Genomic DNA, 13,371 nt, shown 5'->3' with positions numbered 1-13,371 from the left:
AAATCCAGTAATCATGGCATTTAATTTGTATGACTTACAATTATTTATAGCCATCTACTTATTGCTATCCTGTGTTTGGTTGCATTCTGATAGCATTATTAATACATTTGACATGGCAAAATACCTACATAGATATATTAGTCTAGCGTTGGCTCGACCGTGTTTAGGGCAGGGCTGAAGGCGCCGGCGAAGTTTTGGCACTCTGCCAGCTAGATCCATGGGTGTTTCAACCCAGGTCCGGTACCCGAACTGGATGAGGCGGGGCTTAGCCCCGCAGACTCACCTCCGGTTAGACACCACTGGCTGGACTGGATTTCCAGCAGACGTCATTTCCGTATCGTCATTCACTTTTCAAATTGACGTCATTTCCGTATCGTCGTTCACTTTTCAATTTTGACGCGCCATGCAGATGTCAGCGGTAAGAAAAAATAATAAACTGTCAATGATTTATAGGTCATGTCAGAATTCAAATGTACAAACTAGCTAGTTAAAAAAAATCGTCTTGTTTTCAGGGTACTGTGTCGTGTTTTTTTAAAGGTATTACTGAACTCTGGTGTGCCCTCAATTCTAGAGCTAACGTTAGGTTGCTACAATAGATTTTCCAATTAAATCGTTCTTTGAGTGTTATGATGTATATTGTAAATACGTTTTTTTTTTTCACTTGGATGTGTGAAGATTGTACCCAGTTAACGAGATCTCATATAACAGTCTTGGTAGAGAATAGTCTAAAATGCTAGGTTGTCTATGCACACGAGAGTTTGCTAGCTAGCTATGTTTTTTTGTTTTTTGTTGAAGTAGTACTTTTCCCTATGCACGTGTGCCTGCCTGTTTAATATGTTTATGATGATATTTAAAGCGCTTTGGTGGCCATGGGTCTGTTGAAAGCGCTATATAGCCTAAATGCAGTCCATTTACCATTTTACATATTTTGTATAGGAGAATATTAACATTTTATATGTTTTTTTTGTTTTTGTTACCACACTATTTTTTACAGTCCATCTACCACACACAAGTTTTCACCTACATTGTTCAATTCCTTTTTTTTTTTTTTGAAAAGTTATTAATTGGATTTTTGTAAACTCTTATGAATTATAAGGTACTACCGGTATTTCATATGTCTCACTATACTTATTACATAAACAATCTATTAATACTACCCTCTTCTTTTAGGCAAATCACATTAGTGTGCGTAGAGGGGACGGAGCTACCACCAATACAGAAATGCACAGAGTGCTGCAGCCGGTATCACTGCCCACTGTGCAATTCAAACATTTTTAAACCCACAGACCGATACCGTGTAATCATTCATTTAAAGGCTCATCTTGCGACATCTGTAAAATACAAAGGTGGGTACATTTTCTCAATATGACACACCATATGTATATTGTTTGAATCTGTAGTTAATGTTTTTTTGTCTTTGTTTCCACAGGCTATTGCATGTACAACTGCAACCTTGGCAACAAACAACATCACCACCATCATTTTTTTAAAAAATCTTTTTTTTCACAGATGCCAAAAAGTGTTTTGGAGAAGGTTTGTCTAGAGGTGATCCTCTCAGACGGAGATGCCGCCTACCTTACCCTGTCATTAACATGTACAGCCTTGAGGGATGTGGTGAGCAGTCTAGAATTTAGACACCGGGCCCATTATGCTTGGCTGGAGAATAAGTTTTTAATCAATTTTTCATTTCTGTATTGGCCTTAAATCAACACTTCTACTCTAATATAGTTAAATATAAACATGCTCATTCTAATCATATTGTACATCTGTTCTTGCTTTAGGTGTGGTGAATGTCAAAAAACTGCCCCAGGCTGTAAGAGACATGTGTGTCCCTTTTAAAATTGTACAATGCAGAAATTGCAGATGTGTTTTTTCAAAGACTGGGTGGGGTACTGTAGAAACGGAAGACATGGAGACCTGCGAGGGTTTTATACAGACCCTGAATTTCCTGAGCATTGCCCAGACTGCCAGTTTTAGGGGGCAGGAATGAGGTGTGGTGTCCACAGTGTGCAATAGTTTATTTGGAACTGTTCATATTTTATTTTCTCTTGAAATAGGGACTTCCCCCACAACCTTACGGGCCTGACTGTGGCATCTTCATTCTGATGGTCAGATTTGACAAATTTTACTAATTAGATTGTGTCATTTCCAATAAATATCGCAAAAACCATGAAGTGTTAATTTGATCTGGATTGTTTAGTAAATTGTCTGATCATGTGAATCTATGTATATTTTAAAAACAGAACAAAAAAAAAAAGAAGAATTGAATATCCAAATGGGCAAGGCAAAATACTGTGGTCAATTAACATGTACAATTCTGTTGTATTGACAAAACGTTATAGTCCATTTATCTAGGCTGAATTTAGGTCACAAAAAATAGTGATATGATCTGAACAATATATATTTTCAAGGTGGTTCTTGTGAATGCAGTTATTAAGTATATTATTGAGAATTGTTTTATGTAAAGAGATATGATAAAGATCATATTTCAATTTGCACACAGCTTTTATATTATATATTTTAAGTCATAAAAGTAAAATGACAATACGGAAAAATACGTGTGCAATTAAGCCTGCAAAGAATGCTGTCTATCCACTGGTGAAAACAAAAAATAAATATGCTGTCTATCCATAGGTGAAAATATAAAATAAATAAATGTCAATCCAGAGGTCAAAATATAAAATAAATACACTGTCCATCCAGAGGTGAAAACTAAATATGCTGTCTATCCAGAGGTGAAAATATAAAATAAATATTCTGTCCATCCAGAGGTGAAAATATAAAATAAATATTCTGTCCACCCAGAGGTGATAACTAAATATGCTGTCTATCCAGAGATGAAAATATAAAATAAATATATCTCAATCCAGAGGTGAAAATAGGAAATAAAATTGCTGTCCATCCAGCGGTGAAAACGGAAATTGGCGGCGAAACGGAAATGACGGAGAAAATGGAAATGACGTAGGCTGTCTATCCACTAGTGTCCAGCCAGTGGTGTCTAACCGTAGGTGAGTCTGCGGGGCTGTAGCTGGATGCTATTGTATTCAACTGCTACGACATGTGTAACACTTTTCTGTCAACTCTGCATAATCCTTCGCGATCGAAATCGCACGTTTGTCGATGGAGCGGGTTCAGACCATACTAAATGTTCTGACCGCGTTTGTGCAGGAAAAAGCTTTGAGGACATCAGAAGTTAGAAGGAATGATGGCAGCTGCACATAGTACACAGGCTACACCATAATTTTAATGAACATTAAAACGAAGGCACATAACCGTACAATCTGGTAGGTAGCAGCCACCAGTAAGTTACAGTAACGCGCGGCTAAACAAGAGTAGAGTACCATAACTCAAGCCAAAGAGCGGTAACTGATGTTACAGTGTTCTGCCTTTGTTTCTCATGGTCTTTTGGAACTTACTGTTAAGACAACTCATTATTTTCTAACAAAAAAAAAAAAAAAAAAAAACGGAATTCATTCAAGATACTCATCCACATGACAAACGAAGGTCTTGAATATGCCAAAAATCTAAATAACTCATTTTCGACCAAAAACGAAGTTATGATCTTTGTAAGTTTCTAGCAGAAAAAGAGCTAGAGAAAGGGAACTCCCAAAGGGGAACTTCCACCTCTAATGCAGGGTCAGTCAATAAAATTAAAAAGATCACAGCCTTGATCAACATGTATTTTAAAATAGACTAATATGTAAATATATATTTTTATTTTTAATTTTAAAATATTGTTTAAACTATGTTTTTCCTTGTGCATATTAAAGAAATAAAAATAAAACAATCTGTAATACCATACTGTAGCCACTAGATGTCTGTATAGCCTTTTATATAAATATACAGGGCTGTGAAATCTCTAGTTGGTGAAAAAAGACAAGATTGTTTTTTTTTTATTATTATTATTATATATAGTTTTATTTTAAATTCATTGTTAAATAAAACTAAATTGATTACTTCTTACCTCACTTTTATATGACTTTAAAGGAATCCAAAAGTAATCAGGTTACATTAATAATGTGCTGTTTGGATTACATTACTGAATACTTTTTTAATGAAAGTAATTTGTAACTGCAATGGAATACATTCTAAAACTAACCCTCCCAACCCATCAATTTATTATGGCTCTTGCAGAGCTTCATGTACAAAACTCGCTCAAGCTGAGTCAAACCCCAAAACAATTATGCTTTTGTACACAGACTGTAAACTTCTAAAATTCTTTCTTTCTTTCTTTCTTTTCTTTTAAATGCCATACCAGCTTCTAAGGCTATATTAATGGCGAGAATAAAGTGCAATCAATCAAAGGAAGACTAGAAAAAGATGTTTAAAATTTATTATTCTAGAAACCTTAGGATCATGTTCGGATTCACTTGATTAAATTTTTTTACAAAACTATCAACGGAATAAAAAAGGTTTTCTCACACAGGCAGATGTAATACAATCTAGAAGGATATGTTTAATGGACAATGAATTCTGACAAAATGAACATTTTGAAGGATTTTCTCCTAAGAGTAAAAATTTATGTGTAATTTTTGAATGTCCTATTCTGCATCATGTATAGATGACTTCATTCCAATGATTCTCAAAACAAAGGTTAAGTTTTTTTCTTCACATCAGGATTTATTTCATGCAACAGAGTAATAAACCATTTATTAACCATTAATAATTACATTTATAAAACTGCTAATAACTTTTTATTGCATTATCCTATTGCAATTAAACTGGTCTCAAAATATTCTGTGACTTATGCCGACAACATACATACTAAATATGCCAGAGTACGCTGAACTTCCTGTCCGCCATTTTGGTTTATGTTGGAAAACCTACTTTTTCAAATCCTCATCAACCGTTGGTCCGATTTTCACCAAAATTGAATCAGATGATCTTCAGACTGTGCTGACAAAAAATGTTATGCATTTTGTATCGATAGACAAAAACAATTTTCGCATACCACATCGACGAATTTGAGGCACAATGAGAAAATGACACTTGAGGCTGTATCCCTGGAATGCTTTGGCATATTGACACCAAACTTTGTGTGTGCCATTCTCACCTCACACAGAACACACCAAAATGATTTGATTACAGCGCCACCTGTTGGTCAAAAGTGATAAGCCATTTTAATCATAATACTAGTGCTTGTATTTATGATTTTTCCGCAATTTCAATTACAATCATCCTAAAATAGCTGTAATTGCTCATTGTTGCATTTGGTGTGATGCTCCATGCCATGCTTAGCTCCTCAATTTGCCGCTGGAGTGCTTGGCCCCGTAATTGCTGCTTGCAGCTATATTTCTTCTTCTTCTTCTTCTTCTTCTTCTTCTTCTTCCGCCGCAAGTCTATGGCAGCCCATAGAACCGATTGCGGGAAAGTTGTATAATTTGGCACACTGATAGAAGTACAGTCCCAACATTAACTATATCAAATTTGAAGTCTCTAACTCCAACTCTCTAGCGCCACCACTTGTCCAAAAGTTCAAAATTTTTATGCTAATAACTTTTGAACCGTAAGCCACAAAATTAAAATTCTTTTTTTTCCTCTGAATTCTTGGCTCATGCCAAGTCGAATGAACCCCAAAATCCAAAAATCGCAAGGTTTAGTTTTTTCGCTATTTGTCAATTGTTCGAAAAACCTACTTTTTTCAAACTCGTCCTAGACGGTTAGTCCCCGATTTTCACGAAAATTTGCTCAGATCATCTTCTGATGATGCCGGTACAAAAAGTTATGGAATTCAAGTTGATTTGTCCAACCGTTCTCGACTACCAACGCGAACAAAATTCTACGAAAAGCACGCAAAAATGCTTGTGAGGCTATAACTCCGCAACGGTTTGGCGTATTGAGACCAAACTTGGTGTGTGTTATAACAAGCATGACTTGAGACTACGCTGCAGTGTTTCGACGCAGCGCCACCTAGTGGTCAGGAGATATGAAAAGTGCATATTTTTGCCTATAACTTCTGAATGGTTTGGCCAAAAATCACAAAACCTGGTCTCATTAGATTCGGTGGGGCATGTCGAGTCGAATGATATCCAATTTTCATGGCCGTGACGGCCATTTTAGGTGTCGGCCATTTTGAATTACGTTTCAAAATGCTGTATCTTTGAACGCATTATCGTATCGCTACGAAAATAATTACAAAAATGTTTGGCTCCATGCGCTGAAGCTACTCAAAAAGTTTGGTGGCAGCGCCACCTTTGTGGTCAAAAGTTATAATGAAATATCTTAAAAGCTAATAACTATTGAAAAAATAAGACTATTAAAATGAAATGTGTCTCGCTATATTCTTTGGGTCCTGCCGAGAACATCGATACCAATTATGCCAAAATTAGCCATACTTCCTGTCCGCCATTTTGATTCATGTTGAAAACCTACTTTTTCGAACTCCTCCTAGACCGTTAGTCTGATTTTCACCCAAATTTGACTCGGATCATCTTCAGAGTGTGCTGACAAAAAGTTATGGATTTCGTGTTGATATACGAAAATGGTTTTTCGTTTAGCGCATCAACGAATTTGGTCGTATGATGCCAAAATACATCTGAGGCTGTATCTCTGCAAAGCTTTGACATTTTTGCACCAAACTTTTGTAGGTGCCATTGTCACCTCACACTGACCATGCCACATCAATTTGGTAACAGCGCCACCTATTGGTCAAGAGTAATAAACCATTCATTAACCATTAATAATTACATTTATAAAAATGCTAATAACTTTTTATTGCATTAGCCTATTGCAATGAAACTGGTATCAAAATATTCCTTGGCTTAAGCCGACAACATAGATACCAAATATGCCAGAGTAAGCTGAACTTCCTGTCCGCCATTTTGATTTATGTTGAAAACGTACTTTTTCGAACTCCTCATCAACCGTTTGTCCAATTTTCACCAAAATTGAATCAGATGATCTTCAGACTGTGATGACAAAATGTTATGGATTTTGTATCGATAGACAAAACCGTTTTCGCATACCACAGTGACGAATTTCAGGCATGATGCCAAAATGACACTTCAGCCTGTATCTCTGCAATGCTTTGGCATACTGACACCAAAACTTTGTGTGTGCCATTGTCACCTCACATAGAACACACCAAAATGATTTGATCACAGCGCCACCTGTTGATCAAAAGTGATAAGCCATTTAATCATAATACTAGTGCTTGTATTTATGATTTTTTCCGCCATTTCAATTACAATCATCCTAAAATGGCTGTAATTGCTCATTGTTGCATTTGGTGTGATGCTCCATGCCATGCTTAGCTCCTCAATTTGCCGCTGCTGGCCCGTAATTGTGCTTGGCCCCCGAAGGTGCGGAGGCACTATGACAATCGTTAGCTGCTTGCAAAACACGCTATATTGAAATACGTTGGCGTTATTATTAGGGGCCAAAGCACCGAAGGTGCGTAGGCATTCTTCTTCTTCTTCTTCTTCTTCCGCCTTCTTCTTCCGCCAAGTCTATGGCAGCCCATAGAACCGATTGCGGGAAAGTTGTATAATTTGGCACACTGATAGAGGACAGTCCCAGCATTAACTATGGCAAATTTGAAGTCTCTATCTTCTACTCTCTAGCGCCACCACTTGTCCAAAATTTCAATATTTTTATGCTAATAACTTTTGAACCGTAAGCCACAAAATGAAAATTATTTTTTCCTCTGAATCCTTGGCTCAGGCCAAGTCGAATGAACCCCGAAATTCAAAAATCGCAAGGTTTAGTTTTTTCGCTATTTTCAATTGTTCGAAAAAACCTACTTTTTCGAACTCGTCCTAGACGGTTAGTCCGATTTTCACGAAAATTGGCTCAGATCATATTCAGACCATGCCGGCAAAAAGTTATGGAATTCAAGTTGATTCGTCCAACCGTTCTCGAATACCACGCGAAAAAATTCTACGAAAAGCACGCAAAAAATCCATTTAAGCCATAACCCCCCAACACTTAGAAAAATACATACCAAGTGTTATAACAACCATGACCTGAGACTACCAGCTACCCTGCAGTGTTTCGACGCAGCGCCACCTAGTGGTCAGGAGATATGAAAAATGCATATTTTTTGCTTATAACTTCTGAATGGTTTGGCCAAAAATCACAAAACTGGTCTCATTAGATTGGGTGGGTCATGTCGAAGTCGAATGATATCCAATTTTCCCGTGTCGGCCATTTTAGGTGTCGGCCATTTTGAATTATGTTTCAAAATGCTGTATTTTTTGAACGCATTATCGGATCGCTACGAAAATAATTAAAAAAATGTTTGACTCCATGCCCTGAAGCTACTCAAAAAGTTTGGTGGCAGCGCCACCTTGTGGTCAAAAGTTATAATGAAATATATAAAAAATGCTAATAACTTTTGAAAAAAATAGAGACTATTGTAATAAAAGTTATGTCTCTATATTCTTTGGGTCATGCCGAGAACATCAATACCAATTATTCCAAAATTGGCCATACTTCCTGTCCGCCATTTTGATTAAAGTTGAAAACCTACTTTTCGAACTCCTCCTAGACCGTTAGTCCGATTTTCACGAAATTAGACTCGGTTCATCTTCAGAGTGTGCTGACAAAAAGTTATGGATTTCGTGTTGATATACGAGGGGTTTTTCGTTTAGCGCATCAACAAATGTGTTCGTACGATGCCAAAACACTTCTGAGGCTGTATCTCTGCAAAGCTTTGACATATTTGCACCAAACTTTGTATGTGCCATTGTCACCTCACACTGACCATGCCACATCAATTTGGTAAAAGCGCCACCCTATTGGTCAAGAGTAATAAACCATTCATTAACCATTAATAATTTACACTTATAAAAATGCTAATAACTTTTATTGCATTAGCCTATTGCAATGAAATTGGCCTAAAAATATTTCCCTTGGCTTATGCCGACAACATAGATACCAAATAGCCAGAGTACGCTGAAACTCCTGTCCGCCATTTTGATTCATGTTGAAAAACTACTTTTTTTTTTTGAAAAAAACTCCTCATCACCCGTTGGTCCGATTTTAACCAAAATTGAATCAGATGATCTTCAGACTGTGCTGACAAAATGTTAGGGATTTTGTATCGATAGACAAAACCATTATCGCATACCACAGCGACGAATTTCAGGCATGATGCCAAAATGACACTTCAGCCTGTATCTCTGCAATGCTTTAGCATACTGACACCAAACTTTGTGTGTGCCATTGGCACCTCACACAGAACACACCAAAATGATTTGATTACAACGCCACCTGTTGGTCAAAAATTCATAAGCCATTTAATCATAATACTAGTGCTTGTATTTATGATGATTTTTCCGCCATTTTCAATTACAATCATCCTAAAAATTGCTGTAATCGCTTGTTGCATTGGTGCTCCTCCATGCATGCTTAGCTCCTCAATTTGCCGCTGGAGTGGCTTGGCCCCGTAATTGCTGCTTGCAGCTATATATTGCGTAGGCACCTATTTATTCTTCTTCTTCGGTTCTTCGTCTTCTCTTCGTCTTCTTCTTCTTCTTCTTCTTCTTCTTCTTCCGCTGCAAGTCTATGGCAGCCCATAGAACCGATTGCGGGAAAGTTGTATAATTTGGCACACTGATAGAGGACAGACCCAACATTAACTTTAGCAAATTTGAAGTCTCTAACTCCCAACTCTCTAGCGCCACCACTTGTCCAAAGTTTCAATATTTTTATGCTAATAACTTTTGAACCGTAAGCCACAAAATGAAAATTGCTTTTTTCCTCTGAATCCTTGGCTCAGGCCAAGTCGAATGAACCCCGAAATTCAAAAATCGCAAGGTCTAGTTTTTTCGCTATTTTCAATTGTTCGAAAAACCTACTTTTTTGAACTCGTCCTAGACCGGTTAGTCCGATTTTCACGAAAATTGGCTCAGATCATCTTCAGACGATCAATTCCATGGCCGGCAAAAGTTATGGAAATCAAGTTGATTCGTCCAACCGTTCTCGAATACCACGCGAAAAAAATTACTACGAAAAGAACGCACAAAATGCTTGTGAGGCTATAACTCCGCAACGGTTGGGCATATTGAGACAAAACTTGGTGTGTGTTATAACAAGCATGACCTGAGAGGACTACCTGCAGGGTGTTTCGAACGCAGCGCCACCGCTAGTGGTCAGGAGATATGAAAAATGCATATTTTGCTTATAACTTCTGAATGGTTTTGGCCAAAAATAACAAAACTGGTCTCTTTAGATTCAGTGGGTCATGCCGAGTCGAAATGATATCCAATTTTCACGTGTCGGCCATTTTTAGGTGTCGGGCATTTTGAATTTATGTTTCAAAATGCTGTATTTTTTTAACGCATTATCGTATCGCCTACGAAAATAATTACAAAAATGTTTGGCTCCATGCCCTGAAGCTACTCAAAAACGTTTTGGTGGCAGCGCACCTTGTGGTCAAAAGTTATAATGAAATATATCTAAAAATGCTTATAACTTTTGAAAAACTTAGACTATGTAAAATGAAAAATGGTGGCTCCCTATATTCCTTGGGTCCTGCCGAGAACATCAATAACAATTATGCCAAAATGGCCATACTTCCTGTCCGCCATTTTGATTAAAGTTGCAAAACCTACTTTTTCAAAACTCCTCCTAGACCGTTAGTCGATTTTCACCAAATTTGACTCGAATCATCTTCAAACCACGCTGACAAAAAGTTATGGATTTCGTGTTGATATACGAAACGCGTTTTCATTTAGCGCATCAACGAATTTGTTCGTAAGATGCCAAAAATACATCTGAGGCTGTAATCTCGGCAAAGCTTTTGAATATATTGGTCCAAACTTTGTATGTGCCATTGTCACCGTCAGACTGACCCATGTCACAATCAATTTGGTAAACAGCGCCACCTATTGGTCAAGACTAATAAATCATTCATTAAACCCATTAATAATTACACTTATATAAATGCTAATAACTTTTTAATGCATTAGCCTATTGCAATGAAACTGGGTCTCAAAATATTCCTTGGCTTGAGGCCGACAACATAGCTACCAAATATATGCCAGAGTACGCTGAACTTCCTGTCCGCCTTTTTGATTTATGTTGAAAAACCTACTTTTTCGAACATCCTCATCAACCGTTGGTCCCGATTTTCACCAAAATTGAATCGGATGATCTTAGTAAAAAAAACAAAAAGGAACTCAAGTGCGAACACGAAAAAAAATGGTTTTATGGATTTTGTAATTGATAGACAAAAACCGTTTTTGCATACCACAGCCGCACGAATTTCAGGCATGATGCCCAAAATGAAAATTCATCCTGTATCTTCTGCAATGCTTTTGCCTCCTGCCCACCAAACGTTGTGTGTGGCCATTGTCATCCTCACAAAGAACACCACAAAAATGAATTTTGCTTACAGGCGCCACCTGCTTGGTCAACAAGTGATAAGCCCATTCTAATCATATTACAAGTGCTTGGTGATTATGATTTTTTTTTCCACCGATTTCAATCCTACAATCATCCTAAAATTTGCTGTAAGTGTCCATGTTTGCATTTGGTGTGATGCTCCATGCCATGCTTAGCTCCTCAATTTGCGCTGGAGTGCTTGGCCCGTAATTGCTGCGTGCAGCTATATTTATTAGGGGCAAGCACCGAAGGGCTTGGCCCTATTGTTCGTTAGTTTTCTTTTCTTCTTCTTATTAGTATTATTATATTATTATATATTATTATCTTCCGCTTCCGCCGCAAGTCTATGGCAGCCAAATAGAACCGATTTGCGGGGGAAAGTTATGGAATTTGGAACGCTAATAGAGGACAGTGTCAACATATTTCACCAGAGAAATGTGAAGTCATAATTCAAACTCTCTAGCGCCACCACCTGTCCAAAGTTTCAATATTTTTATGCTAATAACTTGAACCGCGAAGCCACAAAATGAAAATTTTTTCCTCTGAATCCTGTCAGGCCGAGTTGAATGAACCTCAAAAATTCAAAATCGCAAGGTTTAGTTTTTTCGCTTATTTTCAATTGTTTGAAAAACCTACTTTTACTTAACCGCCCCAGACGGTTAGTCCGATTTTCACTTAAAATTGGCTCAGATCATCTTCAGATGATGCAGCAAAAAGTTATGGAAGTTGATTTGTCCAACCGCTTCTCGACCACACGCTAACAAATTCTACAAAAGACGCGAAAATGCTTGTGAGGCTATAACTCCAGAACGGTTTGGCGATTGAGACCAAACTTGGTGTGTGTTATGCAACAAGCATGACCTGAGACTACCTGCAGTGTATCGACGCAGCGCCACCTAGTGGTCAGGAGATATGAAAATGCATATTTTTGCTATAACTTCTGGAATGGTTTACCAAAAATAACAAAAACTGGCCCCATGATCTGTGGTCATGTCGAAGTCGTAAGGATATCCACTTTCCGCGGTCGCCATTTCAGGTGTCGGGCCATTTTGAATAAAATGCTATATATTTTTTAACGCGATATCAGATCGTTATGAAAAATAATTACAAAAATGGTTGGCTCCAGTTCGATGCTACTCAAAAGTTTGCGGCAGGCCACCTTGTGGTCAAAGTTATAGTAATGAAATATCATAAAATGCTAATAACTTTTGAAAAAATTAGACTATTAGAATGAAAACGGTGTCGCTATATTCTTTGGTTCCTGCCGAGAACATCGATATTACCTGCCAAAATTGGCAATACTTCCTGTCCCCATTTGATTCATGTTGAAACCTACTTTTCGAACAACCTCCTAGACCGTTAGTCTGATTTTCACCAAATTTGACTCAATCATCTTCAGAGTGTGCTGACGGTGTTATGGATTTTGTGTCGATATGCTAAACGGTTTTCAAGCAATGCATCAACAAATCTCTGGTCGTGAAGATGCCAAATACATCTGAGGCTGTATCTCTGCAAAGCTTTGACATTTTTGCACTAAACTTTGTAGGTGCCATTGTCACCTCACACTGACCATGCAACATCAATTTGCAACAGCGCCACCTATTGGTCAAGAGTAATAAACCATTCATTAACAACCATTAATAATTACATTTATAAAAATGCTAATAACTTTTTATTGCATTAACCTATTGCAATAAAACTGGTCTCAAAATATTCCTTGGCTTAGGCCGACAACATAGATACCAAATATGCCAGAGTACGCTGAACTTCCTGCCCGCCATTTTGATTTATGTTGAAAAAACATACTTTTTCAAACTCCTCATCAACCGTAGGTCCGGATTTTTCACCAAAATTGAATCAGATGATCTTCAGGACTGTGCTGACAAAATGTTATGGATTTTGTATCGATAGACAAAAACCGTTTTCAAGATACCACAGCGACAAATTTCAGGCATGATGCCAAAATGACACTTCAGCCTGTATCTCTGCAATGCTTTGGGCATACTGACACCAAACTTTGTGTGTGCCATTGTCACCTCACAC

The 13,371-nt window shown here is 37.5% G+C and overlaps 1 protein-coding gene across 1 annotated transcript; it reads left to right on the top strand.

Annotated features, from left to right (window-relative positions):
* Window positions 1-217: 217 nt before the first annotated feature.
* LOC122142825 lies at window positions 218-2,158 on the top strand. The gene is made up of 5 exons (XM_042753885.1): window positions 218-235; window positions 321-418; window positions 1,171-1,346; window positions 1,510-1,614; window positions 1,782-2,158. Exons 1-5 carry the CDS (start codon window positions 218-220, stop codon window positions 1,988-1,990), a joined length of 606 nt encoding a protein of 201 aa, XP_042609819.1. The 3' UTR covers window positions 1,991-2,158.
* Window positions 2,159-13,371: the final 11,213 nt, after the last annotated feature.

Source organism: Cyprinus carpio, unplaced genomic scaffold (assembly GCF_018340385.1).
Source record: "Cyprinus carpio isolate SPL01 unplaced genomic scaffold, ASM1834038v1 S000000171, whole genome shotgun sequence".
In the NCBI taxonomy this organism is placed as follows: Eukaryota; Metazoa; Chordata; class Actinopteri; order Cypriniformes; family Cyprinidae; genus Cyprinus; species Cyprinus carpio.
This window is presented reverse-complemented; position numbering and strand designations above follow the sequence as displayed.

What these genes read in the sequence shown, in the direction of transcription:
- LOC122142825 (XM_042753885.1), top strand. An exon ending in GCGCCATGCAGATGTCAGCG is followed by an intron (nt 419 to 1,170) that starts GTAAGAAAAAAT and finishes CTCTTCTTTTAG; the next exon opens with GCAAATCACATTAGTGTGCG. An exon ending in GACATCTGTAAAATACAAAG is followed by an intron (nt 1,347 to 1,509) that starts GTGGGTACATTT and finishes TTTTTTTCACAG; the next exon opens with ATGCCAAAAAGTGTTTTGGA.